General features: G+C 61.0%; 2 protein-coding genes across 3 annotated transcripts; one reads left to right on the forward strand and one right to left on the reverse strand.

Moving 5' to 3' along the window:
* Positions 1-1,028: 1,028 nt before the first annotated feature.
* On the forward strand, positions 1,029-10,463 carry PDCD1 (programmed cell death 1). Of its 2 annotated transcripts, none has more exons than XM_032638617.1 (5): positions 1,029-1,196; positions 7,557-7,916; positions 8,271-8,432; positions 9,085-9,119; positions 9,421-10,463. In XM_032638617.1, exons 1-5 carry the CDS (start codon positions 1,121-1,123, stop codon positions 9,649-9,651), a joined length of 864 nt encoding a protein of 287 aa, XP_032494508.1. In that variant the 5' UTR covers positions 1,029-1,120; the 3' UTR covers positions 9,652-10,463. The 2 variants fall into 2 exon arrangements, with proteins under 2 accessions (XP_032494508.1, XP_032494507.1); XM_032638616.1 differs by having other exon boundaries at positions 1,030-1,196; positions 9,418-10,456.
* Positions 10,464-20,100: 9,637 nt separating this feature from the next.
* NEU4 (neuraminidase 4) lies at positions 20,101-21,176 on the reverse strand (the record flags this gene model as incomplete). The annotated part of the gene is given in 4 exon segments (XM_032637715.1): positions 20,101-20,480; positions 20,483-20,615; positions 20,617-20,957; positions 20,960-21,176. Coding segments are annotated over 4 exon segments (1,044 nt in total), but the record flags the coding sequence as incomplete, so codon positions are not given.
* Between the last annotated feature and the right edge of the window lie 765 nt (positions 21,177-21,941).

The raw sequence follows: 21,941 nt of genomic DNA on the forward strand, positions 1-21,941 counted from the left end.
GTTTGCCGCTGAAGCCTCCTCCGCCCGCGGCGTGCCCGAGACATCGTCTTTGATGCTCTTTTCCCACCGTTTCAGCTTTCTTTAATGTTTTCCCTTCACAACGAACCCTGAGTGTCTCAGAGCCGGAGCTGAACAGCAGCTGTCAGGCGGTTTCAGTCTCTGTCATCTTAGCCGATGAGACCTACACATTGCGCCACTAATATCAGCAGTTTCATTTTTCCTGTTTTCCATTCATTAGAACAAAACGCTTAGAGCGAAATGCGGTGAATAATCCAATCACTTCACAAATGTTCCGGCTGTGTGGCGGGGGGGGGGGGGGGGGGGGGGGGGGGGTGGTCACGGACCCCAGGACCTCCCCCAGCCTGAGGCAAGTCAGTCCTGGAAGGTGAGGTCTGCATTACCCGTCAAGCCCCAGCACTGGAGGGGCTCAGGAAGCTGCTGATAGTGGAAAGATCTGGAAACGCGGCCGCCCCCAGCCCCGACGCCCCTCAGCACAGGGCTAGCAGGGCCACCATGGGGGCAGGGAGGGGCCCCTGGGTAGGACAAAAGGGAAAGGGTCTTAGGTGGGCCTGGAGGAAAGGCCCCAGACCCTCACTGCCCACTGGGGGCAGCAGTGTGACCACTGCCCACAGCCCTCGGGGTGGCGGGGGCGGGCGGTAGAGGCTTTGCCCAGCAGTGGCAGAGCGTGGTGCTCCAAACACTGAGGCTCCAGGGACCTAAGTCCAGAGAGGGCAGAGGGACAGCTGGGGAAGGGGAGCAGAGAAGACCCTGCACCCCCTCCCAGCGGACCCACAGCCTCCGGAAGAGTCAACAACAAACACAGAGAAAAGAAGTGCCCGGGATGGAGGCGCCCCTCCCCCACAGTGGGAGGAAGGGGGCCAAACCCACCTCCCCCTCCACCTGCCTCCGTCTCTCTGTTTCTCTTTCCCTCTCTCTCACCTCGTCTCTGTGCAAAGCATCTCTCTCCCTCCCACCAGCTCCCTGCCCAAGGGCAGGAGGAGGAAGGGGGAGCAGGGACTTGGGGCGTGGCCCTGCGACCTGACCCGGACACGTTCCTTTCCTCCTGCACTTCTGCAAGCAGTGGAGGAGACAGCATGCCGGGCGGGCTGGCGCTCCGGGCATGGGGACCCCGCGGGCACTGTGGCCACTCGTCTGGGCCGTGCTGCAGCTGGGCTGGCAGCCAGGATGGCTCCTAGGTATGTGGGTCGGGGCTGGGTGGCGGGGCGTCAGGCTGGGCAAAGACCTCTGGTTCTCAGTCTCTGGCGGGGGTGTGGGGGGAACCAGGTGCCTGAGGCCCAGCACGGCCCCTGACAGGGCGCTGTGTGGCTTTGGGCAGGTGAAGGGCCCTCTCTGGGCTCTGGCTCCTAACCCACTCCCCTCACCTGGTGGTGAGTCCCTTCCTTGCTTGTGAGCAGGCAGGAGTATCCCAGCTCTTCCTGGGAGTCCCGAGGGATGGGCAAGCTCATGGCCCTCTCCGTAGGATGAAAGGGCTGGGCGGCCAGAGCCCCAGACCTCGGCCCCACTTGTGTTTTCCTGGGGGGAAGGGACTGACTGCTTCCATGAGGGCACAGGCTGGGTGGCCTGGAGATGTTTCTCCAATTATGTCAAAAGCGCAACAGTTCCAGTAAAGACCCATCCCATCATGGGCCTGGGATGACCCCCACCTGGGCCTCTGGACGAGATGCCCTGGAGCACAGCGCCCGGGCACATCCGGGAGCATCCACAGCAGGTTCTGGAGAGGGTCCCGGCCCCAAGCCCCTCAGTACGGGCTGTCCCCTAGGCAGGCCCTGCAGGCCCATGGCCAAAGCGGTGGTCAGGGAGAGGCCCCTCCTGGCTGCCCTGCCCTCATCCACTGTGCCCAGTGCTGCCCTGATGGGAAGGGTTCCCCAGCCAGACCCAGGGCCTGTCCTCTAGACCTCGCTGGGCTCAGGGGTCAAGGGCCCTAGAAGGGCCAAGCCGAGGTGAGGCTGCCTGATCCCCACTGGCTGCCAGTCTTGGATTCTGTGCCCAGAGGCCCTCAGTTGTCTCTGCCCAGCCGGGCCTACTCAGCACCTGCTCAGCGCCCAGGTCGCCCTGCTTTTTCCCCACACCTGGCCTCGCTCTCAGGATGGACGGAGGAAACTCACGGCTGCAGTCAGTGGTCCAAGAGCCTGTGGCCAAAAGGTGCCCTGTGGGGAGGCTTGCGGAGCCCAGGCATGGCATGCGGTGGAGACGGGGTGCGGGTGGAGACAGGGTGCGTGTCATCCCGGGAGGAGGAACCGAGGCCCGGGGGTTCGGAGGGCGCTGTGACTTGCCCTCGCCACCCACTCCCCACCAGGGCCCCTTCCCAAAGCAGGGGAAGATCAAAACGTGAAAGGGGCCGGCCTTGAGTTCCAACTGAAGCCGGCACTGGTGAGCTTTGTGCCCTCAGGCAGGTCCCTTAACCTCTCTGAGCTGCGGTTTTCCCACCTGCAGTTTGCTGATAATAATGCCTGCTTTATAGCGTCATGAGAATTCGATCTTATAAGAACTGTCTGGCCCAGTCTATGACACATTTTTTTAAGTCAGATATGTGTTAATTTTTTCAACGTACAAACTTGAAAAATATTTGAAAGATACAGAAAAGTTACCGAAACACAGCAGTGAACACCCTCACCCAGAGTCTTCAATTTGGTAACCCTGGCACATTGGCTTTCTGTGTTAGTTTGCTGGGGCTGCCGTAGCAAACTCCCACACCAGGCGGGCGGCTGGAACCACAGAAGCTTATGGGCCGGCGGTTCTGGAGGCTGGAAGTCGGACCTCGGTGTCACGGGGTCCCTTCCTCCCCAGGCTGCGAGTAAGACGTGGTTCCAGGCCTCTCCCAGCTGCAGGCGGTGGTGACGATGCTTGGTGTCCCTCGGCCTGTGGACACGTCACCCCAGCTCTGCTCCGTGTCACACGGCGTCCTCCCGTGTGTGGAGCTGTCCACGCGTCCCCTTTTCCCCAGTAAGGACACGGTCGTGTCGGGTTAGGGGACGCCAACCCCACACCTCATCTCAACGGATCACATCAGCAAAGACCCTGTTCCCAATAAGGTCACATTCCGGGGTGCTGCTGAACGCGGGTATTTGGGGGCCGGCGCAGCCCACAGCCCTCTCCATCCGTGCACCGCTGGTCACCTGAGCGTTAGTCACAGACTCTCCTAATGCCCGGGATGGTGGCTGACGCAGTCCCACAGATCAGATGCCCTTGCGTCCCGAGCCTGCCGTCTGGCTGGACTCTTTCCCTGACGGAGCCGAGTCCAGACCCTCAGCTTCAGCCGGACGCCACTGTCCTCAGCCTCCTCTGACCTACAGCAGGCATTTTTGTTTGTTTGCTTGTTTTTAATCAAACCTCAATTTTATTTTAGATATGGAAATCCTCAGAATTAGGAGTTTTTGAGGTGTAATCGGCATAGCATTATATTAGTTTCAGGCACACAGTGTATTTGTATTTGTATATATTCCAAAATGGTCACCTCAATAGGCCCAGCTAATATCATCACCATATAGTTACCAGATTTTTTTCTTGTGAAAAGAACTATCACGATCCACTTTCCTAGCTACTTTCAAATACGCAACACAGAATTATTAGCTCTAGTCACCATGCCGCACATCACACCCCAAGGACTTATTTATTTTATGCCTGGAAGTTTGTACCTTTTGACCACCTTCACCCATTTCCCCAGCCCCTACCTCTGGAAACTGCCGATCTGTTCTCTGTATCCATGAGCTCAGTTTTTGTCTCGTTTTGTTTTTTGGGTTTTTTTTTAGATTCCACATATAAGTGAAATCATACAGTATTTGTCTTTCTCTGCCTGACTTACTTCAGGCAGAGAAAGACAAATATTCTCTAGGTCCATCCAAGCTGTCTCAAGTGGCAAGATTTCATTCTCTTTTATGGCTGAGTAATATTCCATTGTATATATACCACATCTTCTTTATCCATTCCTCTGTCGATGGGCACTGAGGTCGCTTCCATATCTCGGCAATTGTAAATAGTGCTGCAGTGAACATTGGGGTGTATGTATCTTTTAAATTAGTGTTTTCATTTTCTTCAGACAATACTAAGAAGTGAAATTGCTGGATCACATGGTAGTTCTGTGTTTAGTTTTTTTTTTTTTTTTTTTGCGTTACGTGGGCCTCTCACTGCTGTGGCCTCTCCCGTTGCGGAGCACTGGCTCCGGACGCGCAGGCTCAGCGGCCATGGCTCACGGGCCCAGCCGCTCCGCGGCACGTGGGATCTTCCCGGACCGGGGCACGAACCCGTGTCCCCTGCATTGGCAGGCGGACTCTCAACCACTGCGCCACCAGGGAAGCCCCTGTGTTTAGTTTTTAAGGAACCTCCGTAGTGTTCCAACAGCATCTGTGCCAGTTTCCATTCCCTTTTCTCCACGTCTTCTTCACCACTTGTTATCTCTAGACTTCTTGACGAGGCCATTCCGACGGGCGTGAGGTGATACCTCATTGTGGTTTTTACTTGCATTTCCCTGATGATCAGTGATGTTGAGCATCTCTCTTTTCATGTGTCTGTTGGCCATCAGCATGTCTTCTTTGGAAAAATGTCTCTTCAGGTCCTCTGCCCACTTTTTAATCAGATTGTTTGGTTTTTTGCTATTAAGTTGTAAGAGTTTTTTATATACTTTGGATATCAACCCCTTATCAGATATATGATTTGCAAGTATTTTCTCCCATTCACTATGCTGCCTTTTCATTTTTTGATGGTGTCCTTTGCTGTGCAGAAGCTTTTTAGCTTGATGTAGCCCCACCTGTCTGTGTCTGCTTTTGTTGCCGCTGCTGGCATTCCTGAAGGAGCCAGGCCAGGTGTGCAAGCACCTGCCACCTGGGTGTGTGTCATAGACACGATGGTCCTTCTTGGGGCACCCATCGGAGATCCGTCGTACGGGGTCACTCCCTCTGGGTCCACTGCAAAGCACGGTAGTGGTGGGGGGAAGGTGCTCTTCTCCCTTCGGGATGAATCAGAGACCTGAGGTAGGGACCCAGCAGTCCGCTGGGCAATGCTTTCAGCACCCACAGGTGGGTGTTGCCTAAATCAGGTGTTAGATGGTAGCTGTGAAATGTGGTCTCTAAGGCCGCCCTGAGCCCATGCCAGGCCTCCCTCCACGGGAGCCGGGCCGGTGCCACCTTGGTGCTCACAGTGTGCCCCACACCCAGGCACCCCCCCAGGGTCTCTCCCTCCTGACCCTGCTGAGGCTCAGCGGCTCTCTCCTCAACCCACTCCCCAAACAGAAAAACAAGCCTGAAGACCCCTCACTGACATTCCATTATTACATAAATAGACAACATTTAAATTTTCAATTACTCAAACAACATAAGAAAAGATGCATAGACATTCATCCTGCAGGGATAAAGGGAGACCCCAGGACTCGGGAAGAAGCTCTGTTAGCAGCATCCCAGGCCAAGGCTGATGTAGAGGGATGTGGGTAATACAGGAGCCCAGGCCCCACCTGGCTCTCCCGCCTGTTCCCAGCGCCATCTCAGCCCTGAGGTCTCCGGCCCCACACTCCCTCTGCTCTGCTTCCCGTGATGCTTCTGGGCTCTCGTTCCAGGGAACCCATCTTTCTCCATCTGGGGGGGCCTCTGAGCGCCCCGTGAGGGTCCCCCCTGTGGCCCTGCACGCTGGCCGGGCCGCCGGGAGCCCCTGACAGCCAGGCACCCTGTGCCTTTGGGGAGGCGGGTGCTTCCTGGTCAGTGTTGGCTCCCGAGCGGCCCTGGGTGATGGGCTGCCCCCTCCCACACTACCCCGCGGACACTGCCCTTGACCTGTGTCCCAGGCCGGCCCCCCAGCAGCTGCATCCAGCCCCTGCCTCTGCCCACACTGTGAGGGTCCGGGGGGACGGGGGGGGAACAGGCATCCAGGTAGGGCTGTGCTGGGGGAGGGGTCTGAGGGGCAGCAGGGAAGCCATGCAGAGAACCAGGCCAGGGACCTACGTAGCCCAGGGTCCCAGCTACTCAGGTCCAGATTCTGTGAGAGTCCCACAGAGAGCAAGCAGGTAGACAAGAGACTCAAATGGCCACCAGTTCAGGCTGGCGGATGGGGGTGGTGGTGAGGGCCTGCACTGAAGACGCGCAGGGCCCCCGTCCATGCAGGGCTCGTCAGCAAAGGTCCCCACAGGCGTTCATGGGGGCCCTGATGGAGGGGCCTGTGCAGGAAGGGAGGCTTCCCCAGGGGGCTCACTCGAGGCCTTGGCAGGTGGGAAAGGGGGGGTGGCGTGGACACAGGACGGCTGGGAGCACAGTCTGGGGGGCACCACCCAGAACAGGGGCTCCTGGTGTACCTGTGAGGCGTCCTGGGTCTCCGGACCCAGATGCGGGCTCGCTGCGGGTGGGAGCCCGGGGGTGGGGGGCGCCCAAGGGCCTTGTGCAGAGCAGGGCTCTTGGATCCGGTGCACCATCGCCACCGCGCGACTTTGACCAAATCTGTGTCCAGCTCGTACCGAAGCGGCGGCAGGGCGGTGGCGGGGGAGCAGATGCGGGCCCCGCGGGGCAGTGGGCCTGGCTGAGCGGGGAGGCCCGGCCGCCCTCAGGCCGCCCCGGCCTCCCCGCTGCCCCCGCCCCTCCTTGCCAGTGGGACGGGCCTCCACAGAGATGCGAAGACAACCGCCAGTCCTGCACAGAGCTGCCCCTCCACAGGGGCTGGGTTCCCCCGGCCTGGAGGAGCGGGCAGGGGGCTGAGGGGGGCTGGGTCTTGGGGGGGCAGCCTCAGGCCTGCCCCTGTGTGCATATCAGGGGCCACTGCGCAAGCTCCCAGCATGAGCCGTCCGCAGGGGCTAAAGCACCGGGTGTGGGTTTGGCCACATGTGGGTCCCACCCGGGGCCCCTCCCTGCGACCCGGGCCATCACGTCAGCCTGGACTCTGTGTGGGGTGCTGCCCCACCCCCAACCCTCCAGCCAGCGAGCTGGGTGTGAGGGCGTGCACACCCGTGCGTGCGTGTGCCAACGTGAGCTGCGTGTGTGTGTCGGCGAGGCGGGCCCCTGCACGTGGCGGGGCATCCCCAGGTGGGGCCTGGCAGGCAACGGCTGGCCTTGTCTGGGGCGATGGCCCGGCTGGCCTCTGGGCACCAGTCCCCAGTCGTGGCACGCCCAGTCAGCAGTGCCCACGGGGAGAGTGGAGGGGGCGCTCCCAGCTCTGAGCTGGTCCTGAGCTGGAGCCTGACGGGGCTGGGTTCTCCGTGGGACGCCCGCACCAGCCCAGCCCGGCCTCCCAGTTACCCTCCCCCTCCCCCTGCGCAGGGAGCGTGCGGGTCAGGCCTGCGGGGGACTGGCAACTGGGACTCAAGGAGGGAGAGGGTGAAGGCCCTTAAACCACCACTGCGGAGGGGTAAAAGCGAGGGCCTGGAGGTCAGAGCCAGATCGCAGCCTGGCCCCAGGTCTCAGTCCCACCCCGGAGCGGCCCGTGAGAGGAGAGCACCCGTCCCCAGAAGCACTGCACAACCTTCCCATCAGACAGGCCCTGGGAGAGTGGGCGCGGAGGGTCTGGTGGGCGGTCCCCATACCCCTTCCGCACACCCGCCCACTGCTCCTCTCTCCACCCCTCAGATGCCCCCAGCAGGCCCTGGAGCCCCCTCACCTTCTCCCCGGCCCGGCTCACTGTGCCCGAGGGAGCGAACGCCACCTTCACCTGCAGCTTCTCCAGCAAGCCCGAGCACTTCGTCCTCAACTGGTACCGCATGAGCCCCAGCAACCAGACGGACAAGCTGGCCGCCTTCCCCGAGGACCGCAGCCAGCCTGGCCGGGACCGGCGCTTCCACGTCACGCCGCTGCCCGGCGGGCGACACTTCCACATGAGCGTCATGGCCGCCCAGCGCAATGACAGCGGCGTCTACTTCTGCGGGGCCATCTACCTGCCCCCCAAGACGCAGATCAACGAGAGCCGGCCTGCGGAGCTCACGGTGACAGGTGAGGGCGTCAGACCCGAGGGCAGGGGTGAGCGGGGCGGGGTCTGGGCAGCCAGCAGGAGCAGCCTCAGCCATGGGGCATCGTGGGCAGGGGTTGCCAGGCTCCATTCCAGGGCTCCGTCCCACACCCAGGACCACGGCGACCCACGGCCCTGGCTCTGCGTGACTGGAAGCACCCCCAGACCCACCTGTCCTTGAGGGAGAGGCCGGTGGCGGGCGCCTCTCAGGATGAGCTCGTGCTCGGAAGCTGTGCCGGGGTGCAGGCCTGGGCGAGACTGGTCAGTGCAGGTCTAGGACTCGCAGAGGGCAGGGCCCTGGGTCCCCGGCTCTGACTCCCGTCCTGTTGCCCCTGCAGAGGGAGTCCTGGAGCTGCCCACAGAGCGCCCCAGCCCCCCACCCAGGCCCGAAGGCCAGTTACAGGGCCTGGTCGCCAGCGTCACAAGCGTCCTGCTGGGAACTCTGCTGCTGCTGCTGCTGACCTGGGTCCTGGCAGCCGTCTTCCTCTGGGCCACTCGGGGTAAGGCCGCGCCAGTCCCCACAGGCGCAGCCCCCAGTCTCCCTCCCTTCACCCCTCCCCTACTCCTACCCCCTCCGTGTCCCCCCACAGGGAGGGGCCAGACTGGGCTTCCCAGGGTCTGTGGTCCCCTCACAACCCCTGTGCCTGCTCTCAGGAGGGGTGTGAGGCAGGGGAGTGGGGAGGGCAGCCCCCCTGCAAGGCTGAGGCACCTCAGGCTGCACCTCAGGCTGCAGGACACTGAAAGCTCTATTAACCGCTGGGCGCCCAAGGTGAAAGCCACAGCCACCGCAGGCCTGGAGCCCCCGGCTTCGCCCCACCGCCTGGAGACCGCTGAGGACACCCCACCTCTTGAGTGGGGTAGGGGTGCAGCCCAACTGAGAGCAAAGCCCCTGTGAGAGGTCATCGCTCCAGGGAATCGCTCTTTCCGCCTTTAAATATTTTTGAGAACGTGCGGGGATCACTGATGATGCGCCAGCTGTGTGTGCTGCGGCAGCCGAGCGGGCGCTGGGCACTGGGCTGGGCCGCACGTGAGGCCTGGAAGCCAGGCGGGCCCCTGGGGACCAGACAACCCAGGTCCCTTCCCAGGGACCCCTGAGACCCCCGCCACGACAGCAGGGCCTCGGGGCTCCCTGACTCGTGTGCTTCTCTGCAGAGGGCTGCGCGCGCAGGAGCGAAGACCAGCCTCCGGTGAGCGTCCTTCCCTTGGCGGTGCCGTCGCCGCGGCCGCACCTCCGTGGGGGGGCGGGGCGACTGCCGGGGGCGGGGCGACTGCCCGGGGTGGGCGGCCTCAGAGCAGCCACGCCCCTCGCGCGCCACCGCTGCGTGTCTGAGGTTGGGTGGCCAGCCCTGCCCTGCTGTGCGCGCGCGTTTAAGGGTGTGTGTGTGGGGGTGTGTGTGTGTGTGTGTGGGTGTGTGTGCGCGCGCGCGCGCGCGCACGTGTCGGCCCCTCGGAGACCGACGACCCGTCCCTCCCTCTCTCCCCAAGAAGGAGGGCTCCTCCACCGGGCCTGCGTGCACCGTGGACTACGGGGAGCTGGACTTCCAGTGGCGAGAGAAGACCCCGGAGCCCCCGGCCCCCTGTGTCCCGGAGCAGACCGAGTACGCCACCATCGTCTTCCCGGGCAGGCCGGGCTCCCCAAGCCGCAGGGCTTCCGCAGACAGCCCGCAGGGGCCCCGGCCTCTGAGGACTGAGGACGGGCACTGCTCCTGGCCCCTCTGACCGGCTTCGTCGGCTGGCCCGAGTCCTTCAGACCCTCCGCCAAGAGCCAGGGGGACACCTTCCCTAGAAGAGCACAGAGTGGTAGGGCCGCCCAGGAGGTGAGCCTGTCCAAGGGTGACCACGCCCACCCCTGCCAGCACCTGCCAGCCCTGCCCGGCTCCATGGGCAGGGGAAGGAGCCTCACCCCGGACTCCAGACCCAGGCTCAGGCTGAGCTGGACAGAGCCTCCCTCCTACACACGCCAGCTACCTCCCAGGAGGGCCTGGTGCCTGGACATAGGGGCCCGCGGGTCCCGGTTGGAGACTCCGCCTTGGAGCAGGCCTGGTAGGTCCAGCACGGATCCCTCGTGGGGCGCACGGGGAAATGCACAAGGTCAGGACTCCCCTGGGGCCTCGTGTTCCCCCAGGCCTGGAAGAGAGCTCCTGGCAGCGGTGGGGCCCCTCCACCCTCACGTGTGCCCAGGCCCGTCATGCAGCCCAGGAAACAGGCAATGAAGGGGAGCTGGCGGAGCTGGAGTCACGCCGCCTAGGCCATCTTGGGGGCCCTGGTGTCCCCCGTGTATCCCCACTTCTCCTTGGCGCCCATTCACAGTGCTACTTAAAGGGGCCTCCGCCGGGCTCCCTCCAGGGCACTGGGGCAGGTGCGGGGCCCCCTCGGCAGGGACCCCTCCGACGGAGCCGCCACTCCCCGTGGCCTGCACACAACGTCCGGGGCAGCTGGATGTGGGGGACTCTGAGGCACGTGTCCCTTCTAGGGGTCCACGCACACTTCCTTGCTCTGTTACACTGTAATTAAAGAGTGATGAAAGCTCTAAGAAAGGCGCTGAGGGCTTCCCTGGTGGCGCAGTTGTTGAGAGTCCGCCTGCCAATGCAGGGGACACAGGTTCGTGTCCCCGGTCCGGGAAGATACCACATGCCGCGGAGCGGCTGGGCCCGTGAGCCATGGCCGCTGAGCCTGCGCGTCCGGAGTCTGTGCTCCGCGGCGGGAGAGGCCACAACAGTGAGAGGCCCGCGTACCGCGGAAAAAAAAAAAAAAAAGGGCGCCGAGTTTTCCTGCTCACTCATTGGACACCGGCCTGAAGAAGGAGGGTGTGCCAGCCTGCCCGGCCTGGCCCTCACTATCCCAGAAACACACTGGCCCTTCAAGGCCCCTCCTCTCCGTCCCCACCACACTCACGCCCACAGCCTGAAACCCCTCCGACTTCAGGGGGCCACCGGGTACCGCCCCCCCAGAAGCCCTTTCCGGGCTCCACGCCCCTGGGTCCCCTGAACCTGGCACAGGACGTCCCCAACTGAGCAGCTGTGCCTGAATGTCCTGCCCCAGCCCCACGTGTCCCACACCAGGCCGGCGGGGGGATGGAGCGGGCAGGCAAGCGAGTGGGCTGCCGCAGGCTATGAGTGAGCAGGTGCCAGGCTGCTGGGGGGCTGGCATCTGTGGGGAAACCCAGTCCCTTCCCCTCTACAAACTGGAGATGGTTCAGTCCCCCAGGGAGGGGATGCACTGCCACCACACAGGTCATCGGCTCTTGTCCCTGACTACCGTGACAGACACCCCCAACCTTGCCCCCACCCCACCCCCGGCAGTGAGCCTCGTCCAAACCCGCAGGTGCTGGGAGCACAGCAACCCCCACCAGCTCCTCAGCCCTCGAGCCCACACCCTGTGCCTGCCATCCTGGAGACTGTTCCACGCAGAGGGAGAGTCACCGGGTCTGGGACACTGGAGGGAACACTGCTGGCAAATTTTGCAGACGACGCGGGCTTTTGTGCCTGGAAAACCCAGGAGGTTCTGTGGGGAAACTGCTATGGCAACAGGAAAATCTAGTCCAGGAGCAGCTGTAAAATTAACATCCCGAAATAAATGGCTTCCGTACATCCAACGGTAACCACTTAGAAGAAAAAGTGATAGCGAATATTCCGCCTATGATAGCAACAGAAAAGCTTGCGTGTCCAAGGCGTAGATTTAGTGAGAAAAGCACGAACCCGCAGGAGAGCAGAGTACCGGCGTGGCCTGGTGATCTGGGGAGGATGCCTCGACGCCATCGAGACATCAGTTCTTCCTAATTCTACAAATTTAATACGATCCCTGTAAAAACCCACATTTCTGCAACCGTAAAGTTCATCTGGAAAAATAAACAGGCAAGTAACAGCCAAGAAAACCAGGAAAGGAAAGTGAAAGAAGAGCAACTTTATCAGATCTAGTACTGATGATCATTAAAACAGTGGCGTTAGCATATGAAAAGGCAGGAAGAGAGCCAATGAGTGGGGAACCATAGACTTCCTAGGTGGTGCTGGGACAGCACAGCTATTTGGAAAGTATAGTATAGTAAGGTAGATACGTCCCTCCTACCCTGTGCTTGCATCAATCCCAACCCTATGAGACACAGGAGAAAAACCTACCAGAACTTCACAGGGATGCCGGCTCACCCTAGGTGCCACGGAAGAGAAGATGGGGAAATTCAGCTGTGTAACTTGGGGAAAACCCTGTAGCACAGCAAAAACATCATCACGAGCAGACTGGGGAAGGAATTTGTAATATCACGCAGAAGGCTAGTGCTCCAATTATAGACAGGTCTAAAGTCGGGGAGACAGCAAGGTCAGAGTTGCAATGGAAAAGCGAGCCAGAGAAATGATGGACTGTTCACGCACACGCCTCCCACATGTTGTATGCACACATGTGCACACATGTCCCTTAAACAGGGAAAGGATGCTTATTTTCACTCAAAATAAGGAAACTGCAGATGAACTGAACAGCCACACCTATTCACCAGCCAACTCGGAAAGCCTGACTACACCCTGGGCGAGGATGCTGGGAAGCGGCTGCTTAGCACTTAGTGGAGCATTTGCCCTTCACTCCTGAGCCCCACCTGTGCAACACCTCCCCGGGGCACTGGCGGAAACAGGAAGCACGCGGGGTTCGCTGTGCTGGACCTGATGGCTGAAGGTAGGGAGGCCCTGGGGTGGCAGGAGCGGGGGCCCCGCCCGGACTCTGGGTGAACTGGCTCCTGGGCGGCCGCCAGCCCTCAGGTGTGTGCAGGAGGGATGGAGACACTCGGCCCCGGAGCACGGAACCAGGTTGGGGTCCGGTCAAGAGACAAGGGGGCAATCTGAGCATCAAAACTGCCAAAATTAACATGAAAAATCTAATTGATTCACACACTCTGAGCAAGTTTAAAAGACCACGAGCTCACACTGATACTGGAAAAAAATTTTTAAGATGAAAGATCAGGGAGGGAAGGAAGTGGCCTCAGGTGTGCTGGCAGTGCCGGCCGCCCTGGCAGCCGCGCTCAGATAAGAAGTGAGACCGAGAGCGACACTCAGCACTTTGCATCCGCCTTCCCGTAAGGCGGCCCCTGCCACCTGCCGCCTGTCGCCTCTCACTTTTTCCGTTCCCCTGCTCTGCCCCAGCCGCGTGTGTCACCGGCCTGGTGGGGCGTCGCGCCCACCCCCCGCCCACACCCGTTCCAGCGGGTCAGTCTCTGCATCAGCCTCTGTGCATCTCACGGAGCCACAGCGTCGGGGAGGGGGGAGAGGGGGAGGGCGGGTCTCAGGGCTCCCTGCTCCCAGCCTGAGACCCCGGCAGCCCACCAGGTTCCAGGTGCTCCCTAGGCGAGCCCCACCCTGGCAGCCCCTCTGCCCAGCGGAACACCCCCTCGGGCCACCTGTGCCCTCCCGGTCCCTGGCTGCTGTGCTGGGAAGTGGGGGTGGCCAGACACCTCACCATAGGAGTCCGAGGTCCCACAAGCCTGTGGGATGGGAGGGGGGCGCTGTGGCCAAGGCCTCCTGGCAGCAGAGGGACTCAGGTCTCAAAGTGAGCCCAGCCTTGGGAACAGGGAAGCGGGCCTGCCGTGCGGCGCCTGGGCTCTCAGCCCTTGTGGATTGGTGGTCTGATGTGGACGGATGCCCCTATGGTCTGAGTGAGGTTCCTGAGTGTTTGGAGACTTCAAAATGTGGGGACCCCCCTGTGAGTGACCAAGGCGGTGCAGGGGACCCTTCCCGGGGGTCCTGTACCTCGACCCGGTCGGGCTGCCCCATCCGCTGGGGGGTGGCCTGTGTTCCTGGCTCCTGAGCCCACGACTTGGGTGGGCAGGGGTGGCGGGGGCTCCCCACAGCCCTTGCCTCCCGCGGTTTGGGGTGCCATGGGCTTGCCGCAGGTCAGGGCCGCCTCTGAGAGCCACTTTAGGGGAAAGATGTGTCACCTCCCCAAAGCCCTGCTTCTCGGGCCCCGTTATCTGAGCATCACAAGGTGCTCGGCTGCTGGGCCCTCGGGCGGGAAGAGGCTCTGGGCCAAGGCATCCACACGTCCAGGCAGATGGCGCCCAGCCTCACATCCGCCCCGAGGGGCGCCGGCCCCCGGTGGCCTGCCCGGTGGGCACAGAGCCACATCTAAGAGCCCCCCAGCCGTTTTGACTTCTCCCAGCCAGGGGTCCCAGTGGGGGTCGTAGCGCCTCTAGACTCAGCTCCTGTTGGTCCTTTGGGCAAAATGGGGCTGGCCCAAGGGCATGGCCTGAGGGCGGGGCCTGAGGGCGGGGGGCGGGGCCTCAGGCACGCGCGTACCAGCGTCCCACCGACTCACGGCGGCAAAATCCATGATTGTTTTCTGTTTTTATCTCAGTCTGAATTCCGAAAATATACTATCAAATGCTATTATTCAGCCATTTAAAACCTTAACTAATTAATTTTAAAAATTCTGTCCATACACATTCATAGCAGCATTATTCACAGTATAGCCACAAGATGGAAGCAACCCGCGCCCATCAACTGATGCAGGATAAACAGAGTGTGGTCCGTCCGTACGACACAGTTTATTCAGCCCCAAAAAGGAAGGAAATTCTGAGTCATGCTGCACTGCGAATGAACCTTAGGGACACGACGGACGTGAAGTAAGCCAGACACAAGGGGATGGACACCTATGATTCCCTTATAAGAGGCACTTAGGTAGTCAAATCATACAGAGAGTAGAATGGAGGGTGCCAACAGCTGGGGAGAGGGGTTGCGAAGTTAGTGTTCAGTGGGGACAGTGTCAGTTTAGGAAGATGAAAATGGGGCTGGGGTAGAGAATGGGCATGGCCACAGCTGTGGCAAGTCAGAGAGGCTGGAGAGCCGGGCGAGCTGAGGCGCGGCTGGAATCTGAGCTGTCAAGGGCAGAATCCCCTCTTCCTCAGGGAAGCTCAGCCTTTTCTCATAAGGCCTTCAACTGGTTGGGGGAGGCCCCCACGTTATAAAGGATAACGTGCTTTACTCAAAGTCTGCGGATTTAAATGTTAATCTCATCTAAAAATAGCTCTGTGGGCAGCCTCCCTCCTTCCCACCTTCCAAACACTCTTGAGAGATGGCACAGGGTTTGCAGACTAAAGAAGACCACGGCCCCGCCCCAGCCCACGTTCATCACAGTTTTATTCTCGGTGCCGCTCTGAGCGCACAGAACCCCTCCCTTCTTCCCTGTTACAGACACTGCCCGGGAAGGACCCTGGCCAGCGCCCCCCACGCCCCTCCCCTGTGGGTCCACACCAGGACAGGAGCAAGCACAAGCTCACGGTCACCTGGGGAGGGCAGGACGGGCCGCCGTGCACCCATCAAACTGGAAAAAGGAAAAAGGCAAACAGCGTGCAAGAAAACAGCCTTCTCACTTGTATGGATAGCTTGTGAATCACTGCTCCTTTTAAGAGAATAGTCTGCTGTTATCTACTAGAATAAAACACTGCCGAGATTTGTGCTGTCACCCCACAGTTGAGAATCCATCCTGCGGAAATCGGTCTTGGTTTGTAAAGACAGATGTTAAAAGATGTGCACTGCAGCTCTGGTTGCAGCGCAATAATAATAATAATAGAAGCCATCTGAGTGTCCCCAGCAAGGAAATGCTGGGCGGCCCGTGTACGTCGATGCTCTAGAACACATCGTGCAGTTACTAAGAAAGCATGAGCTAGGATGTGAGTCTTGAAAGGCATCTGTGTTGTTGTCTGGACTCCGCAGGAAATGGACCCCAGGATGGAGGTTTGCAGCTGGGGGCATTGGGGTGAGGGAAGTGGCCGTGAGCCACACCAGACCACACCGACGAGCCTCGCCCGCAGGGCACGCGGCCCAGCCAAGCACTGCTGCACTCGGGTGGTCAGCGGCAGGACCACAGCCATGCGACTATTTCACCCTGGTGCAAAGGGGAACACGTCCACGTATGTTCCCATTTATTTCCTCTTGTATGAACCTTGGGAGGGGAGCAGGCTGCTGTCACCTTTAGGGGCAGAATGGGGTGGGCCGAGACTCTGGACTGACTAATTAAAACAAGCACTTGTGGCCACTGAAATTGTTTTAATGACACACAGCGGAAAACATTCAAAAGACTCAATGTGGGAGCCACCAAATGGACTGCAAGCTGGTCTCTACCCCGAACTGTGGGATCAGCACAGGCCGCTGAGCCTCAACTTCCACATCTGGGAAATGGACATAATACCTGCTTCACAGGGGCTTTGACTTATTAAAGGGAATGGAGGGCACAAAGCATGTGACACACAGGAGGCCTTCTGTTAAGTATTTTATCCTTTCCCCTCTGCGCACACACAGAAACGGAGCACAGTACCGAAGCAGAGAGAGGGACGGAGGAGAGAGACAGCGCGGAGGAGGGAGGGAGGGAGACCCAGAGAGACAGAGACATAGAGAGATGGGGGAGGGAGGGAGGGAGGAAAAGCCAGACAGACAGACAGAAAAACAGAGACAGAGACAGAGAGACATGGGGGGGAGGGAGGGAGGGAGGGAAAGCTAGACAGACAGAGACAGACAGACAGAGAGACATAAAGACAGAGACAGACAGAGACAGAGGAGGGAGGCGATGACTGCAGCCAATCAGTCACAGCAAAGACAGAAGTAGTGAGTTGGAAGAAAAGTCTAAGAGTGAAGCACAGAGACAGAAAATGATGGAAAACACACGGAAGAGAGCAAGAAGCATCCAGTGAGAATGGTAGCGTTCAGGAACTCGGGTCCCAGAAACTCTGGAATGGGATTAGGCAGCCAGTGTCGCCTGTTGGCGTCTCCCGCGGCCACTGGAACTGACTTGCTTACAGCAGCACAAACTCATCCCCCTTCAGCTCTGAAATGGGTCTCACTGTGCTGAAGTCACGGTGTCCACAGGGCCAGTTCCTTTTGGAGGCCCCGGGGGAGAATCCGCTCGCTGCCTTTTCCAGATTCCAGGGGTCACTGCATCCCTTGGCTCCAGGCCCCTCACCCATCCTCAAGCCCAGCATCGTAACACCGGCTCTCCCCTCTGACCCTCTGTCCCCCTTCTAAGTGCCAGCCCACCCAGATAACCCAGGACAATCCACCATCACAAGACCCTTAACTTAATCACAGCTGCGAGGTCCCTTTCTCATGAAGATCACACACTCACAGGTTCCGGGGGTTAGGATGCCAACACCTTCGGGAGCCTGTATTCTGTCTACCAGACATCACGTCTGTTTCACATTTCCTTGGAGGTCCTGCCAGTCCAGTAAAACAAGGAAAGGAAACAAAAGGAACAGCATTGGAGAGGATACAACGCAAGGGGCAGTCTGCACTAGACTGTTTGCAGTGCAATAATAGTAATAATTATTATTGTTAGAACCCCCAGCAAGGCCCGACCCGGCCTGGGGAAAGCACCACAGGCGCACGGCAGAGCCTGGGGAAATGCCCAGGGGCTGGTCCATCACGTTGGACCCGGGGAAGGAAGGAGGAGGCTGGGAGAGCCCAGGGCCATCCCAGAGGGCCTGGGGGGTCAGATCAGCCTGTGGGGCAGTGGGAGTAGGGGGCAGAGGAGCGGCTCCTGTGGGGTCAGGCTGGGCCGCACCTGAGGACCAGTGGCCCCGGAGGCTGGATAGTGGGGCACTGCTCGAGGTACAGTCACCCAGGACCAGGGAAGCCAGGGCCACAGGCCCCAGCAAGGTTGACCCCTGCAGGCCAGCAGCTGGATCCAGGCCCGGAGAGCGGGGAGGGCCTTCCCTAGCTCAGCTGCCCCCTACAGCAGGAAGCACCAGGTGCCCTGAGCCCTCGGGGACCAGCCAGAGCAGGTGCAGGTGGCGACAGGCCTCGGGGGTGGGTGAGGATGGTTTTAGGAGGGGGCCTGAGCTGCCCTGAGCCCAGGGACTCTCCCCACACCCTCCCTCCCTGCCTGGGGGTGGGTCACACCTGGGGAAGCCCTAACCCAGAGCCCTCAGCCGCGGCCTAGACCATGAGGAACCAGGATGGGGCCCCGAGGAAGCCACAGCTCTGGGATGGACCCAGTCACCGAAGGCTGGCTCTGCTCGCTTCAGAGACCTCACTCCACGGCTGGCCTGCGTGGGGTGCTCGATGGAGGGACTCGCCCCGGCCCGCTGGGAGCCCCGTGGCGGGAGGAGCCTGCGCAGGCTGCAGGTGCAGGAGTGAGGGGCTGGCGCCTGCCTGCTGTGCCCGCCAGGACTCCAGCCGGTGTCACAGTCCCCACACAGGGACAGCCGGGACCTGCCCTGGCTGGCGCTGGCCCTCCCCAAGGTGGGCCAGCAGCGCTTTCCCGAAGTTCCACAAACAGGGCAGCCTGAGTAACAGGTGTCTGTCCCCTCCCAGTTCTGGAGCCAGAAGCCCCACGTCAAGGAGTCCCAGGGCTGCGCTTCCTCCCCAGGATCCAGGGAGGGTCCTCCTGCCTCTTCCCTTCTGGGGGCTCCAGGTGTCCGTGGGCCTGTGGGCACGTCCCTCCAGTCCCGGGCTCCATCTTCACATGACTTCTCCCTGACGGCCCTTTTCTCTTATAAGGACACTCACTCCTGCCTGACTTAGAACCCAGCCTAACCCAGGATGGTCTCCTCTCAGTCCTAACCTTAATTACATCTGCAAAGACCCTACCTCCAAACAGGTCACAATCTGAGGTTCCAGGTGGAATTTAGGGCACAATAATCACCCAGTCTGGAAGTGAGTACAGGACACTGCCGTACACACCTGTGACCTCTGGGCCTCTGGAAAGCCCCACCTGCCCGTCTTTGCCAGTTTCTGTGGCTTAAACCTGAAAACAGAAGAGCGGACTCAAGCCACTGCCCAAAAGCCCCAGGTAGAAGGGCTGTCCTTACGGGGGACTGAGGCGGCCTGGGGGTGGGGGGGTGCCTGGAGCCCAGTGGTGACCCCTGAATGGTGGCCACCCCTGCAGGGACGGCTGGCAGTGAAAGAGAGCAATAAGTGGGGGCGGGGGGGTGTCTCCCGGCTCCCAGGGGACTGGCTGTTCTGAGTTCCCTGGGGACCCTTGGGCCTCCACTGCTCAGAGCCTTCCTGCACGTCCCCACCCTTGGGGAAGACCATGTAAGATGTCATGCTGTTCCGGAATGCAGGCTAAGGAGGTGACAGAAACTGGGGCCATCCAGGGACACCCCAGAGATGCTCATCACGCATGACCGGCAACTGGGGAAACTGACCAGCCCCAGAAGGTCGCCCTGCAGGGTCCTCATCATGGAGCATCGGGGCCGTAAACAGAGCTGCTGGGAAGGATGATAACGTGCTAAAATGAAGTCATATGTTTTTAAAAAGAATTTCTTCAAGGAATCAGAAAGAAATGCCAAAAAGATAATCATAGTTGTGGTGGGCAGAAGGATATGTGTGGGTCACTTTTTTCTTTATAGTTTTATACATTTCCCAAATTTTCTACAATGAACACATTTTATTTTTATAACCAGAAAGAAGATGTTACAAAGAAGAGGAAATAAGAAGGTGCTTCCACGAGGGCACAGAGGGCCGGTCCTGGGAGGTGACCCATCCAGGGAGGGGCAGCCACCGCGCTCCCCACCGGCCCCGCCGGCCGGCAGTGCAGACCAGGCACGTCTGGGGCTGCCGCGCAGAGAAGGCTTTGCCTGTCCCCCTGCCCCATGGCTGGCAGCCCCCAGCACTGGAGAGTCTAGCTAAGGGGGGCAGACCCCACAGTGACGTGGCTAGAGCACTGGGGACCCTCACCAGGCTTCAACATGGAAACAACTGAGGAGAGACAGCCCTGGACAGACACTCAGGATCCCTTTATTTCTTGTTCATAAGCCAGAAAAAAGCCAGCAGAGCAAGAGGAAAGAGGAAAATGGTACAGGCGACCAAGCACCACGGGCTAAGCGAAGGATACCGGCGCCACGCTCCCACCGCCACACGCCCCAGCCCCTGCTGTCGGCCTTGGGAGGGGGAGGGGTGGGCCATGCAGGGCCAGCCGCCCGTCCACCCTGGGCCATCCAGGCCACCCTCCCTTCCGGCTGTACACCTCCTTCCTAAAGACCAGCCCTGCTTGGAGACTGTTACAACTGAGCTTCTGTGAAATTCAATGAGGTCCCACACAAACACTCACCCTCACGAACCTCCATGGAGAAGCCAAGGAGCAAAGGCGCCTCTCCAGGATGGAGCCCCGTCCAGGCCTGGGGTCACACCGACGCCCCCACCCTGCCACCTCCCAGCATCCTCCGCCCCTGCTCCCCTCCCCGCTCCTCCTGGGCACCCGGGGCCAGGCCTGGCCAGAGGCCCATCAGGAGGGCCAGCAGCGCCCCAGAGGCTCGTCCCCAAGGCTGGGATGCCCGGTGCCCGCCCCAACGTTCCCCAGGACCTCCTGCAGGGAGAACATGCAGAAGAAGATCTCCTCATAGGAGACCCCGGTCCCACTCGCATACAGACAGGCGAAGGTCAGGGCTCTCTCGGGGGTGGGCCTGATGGACGCCAGGTCAGAGTAGCCACTGGGGCCCTCGTGGATCGCCCAGGGCTCCGGGCAGCTGTGGGGGTCCAGGGGCGACCGGCTCAGGCAGATGCCCATGTGCAGCTGTGCCCTGCGCCCCACCGGGTGGGAATACAGCAGCCACGTGGGGCTCTGAGACAAGGCCGAGGGGGGACCGGGAGCTCGGGGGTCCAGGTCCCCCTGTTCCCCTCAAGCCCAGGCCCTGGGCCGGGCTCACCGGAGCCATCCCCACATCCCTCCATCCCACCCAGCCCCCCGCCCCCTCGGGTATCTCCAGCGCCCTCCTTCCTCTGGGGGTTCCTGGGGCCCAGGGCAGAGGTGTGGAGGGTGGAGGGTGTTCCTGGTACCCATGGAGCACCCCTCATTCTCCGGCCTGCTGGAGGGCGGGGCCGGAAAGCCCACAATGCTGCCCTGGCAGCCCCCGGCGGCCCCGGCCAGGGCGAGCACCAGCTCCCCAGGCAGGAAGGAGGCGCCCTCATCTACACTGAGCACCTGCACGTGTCTGCCCAGAGGGCTCCAGGCACTACAGTAGAGGATGCCACCGGCCTGCCCCCTGTCCACCACCGCCAACTGGCCCTCGCCCGAGCGCAGGTTGGGCATGAGGCCCCCGTGGTGCCAGGTGCGGCGAAGGAGTGGGGGCCGGTCTCGCAGATCTCACCAAAGCACTCTCGCCGGTCCACGCGGTACGTGTAGGCCGGCACCAGCAGGCGGCCCGAGCACAGCCGGATGCCATGGCTGGAGCTGACGGCAAACGTGGCCCAGTCTGCAGGGAGGAGGGGCTGCTGGTCCCCCGATGGCAGCACCACCACCCTGGGGGACGGGGAGGACGGGGGCCAGTACCCGGGTTAGGGGACAGCTCAGGGGGCAGCCATCGGCTCACTGTGCCCCCACCGTCCACTCCTTCCGGCAGTGCACTAGCCCCACCACGCTGCCCCCTGAGCCCAGCAGACCCCTGCCCAACGCCAGGTCCGCCCACCCCACCACGCCTCTGGGGCCTCTGAGAGCAGCTTCCCGTGTCCTGGAAGCCCTGGGCCCCCACCCCAGCTCTGCATCCAAAGAGCAATTGTGCCCAAGCAGGAAGCAGGTACAGGTGCCACATGTCCCTCCAGGCTGAATGGACACACATGGGACATTCTCTGCATTTGGTTTGCTCTGCAGGGCCCAGGACCGCCAGCAGCTGGTGCCAGCAGAAGGGGGCTCAGGTCCAGCCCCCACTGTGGGACGGGGCAGCAGGGATGGAGGCCCCAGCAGCTAGCTGGGCTGTCTGCTCACTGCGCAGAGCGGGATGGGCTGCCGGGTACTAAGAGCACCTGCGCCGAGGCCGGGCCCTGGGTTTCTGCAGAGCCCCAGAGCCTCGGGGGGGCCCTCAATCTAAGAGGGAGAGCAGGCCTCCCAGGCTGCTGGCCCTGCCCAGCTGGGCCAGTGCAACAGGTTCCAGGGCTTTGGCTCGACCAGGATGGCCGTAACCCAGCGTTCAGGGGAGCCAGCACCCATAAGTCTCCATGCCCATCTACCCTCCCCAGCGTGGCCCTCCCCAGGGGTGATGCAACACAGAAGGGGAACCGAGGCCTGGAGAGGAGATGGGACCTCCAAGACAGTCTGGTCCCCTG

The sequence above is a fragment of the Phocoena sinus genome, chromosome 7, assembly GCF_008692025.1.
Source record: "Phocoena sinus isolate mPhoSin1 chromosome 7, mPhoSin1.pri, whole genome shotgun sequence".
In the NCBI taxonomy this organism is placed as follows: Eukaryota; Metazoa; Chordata; class Mammalia; order Artiodactyla; family Phocoenidae; genus Phocoena; species Phocoena sinus.

Coding starts and splice junctions, on each gene's coding strand:
- PDCD1 (XM_032638616.1), top strand. CDS start 1,121: ATGGGGACCCCGCGGGCACTGTGGCCACTCGTCTGGGCCGTGCTGCAG. Junction 1,197..7,556: donor GCAGCCAGGATGGCTCCTAG/GTATGTGGGTCG, acceptor TCCACCCCTCAG/ATGCCCCCAGCAGGCCCTGG. Junction 8,433..9,084: donor CTTCCTCTGGGCCACTCGGG/GTAAGGCCGCGC, acceptor GCTTCTCTGCAG/AGGGCTGCGCGCGCAGGAGC.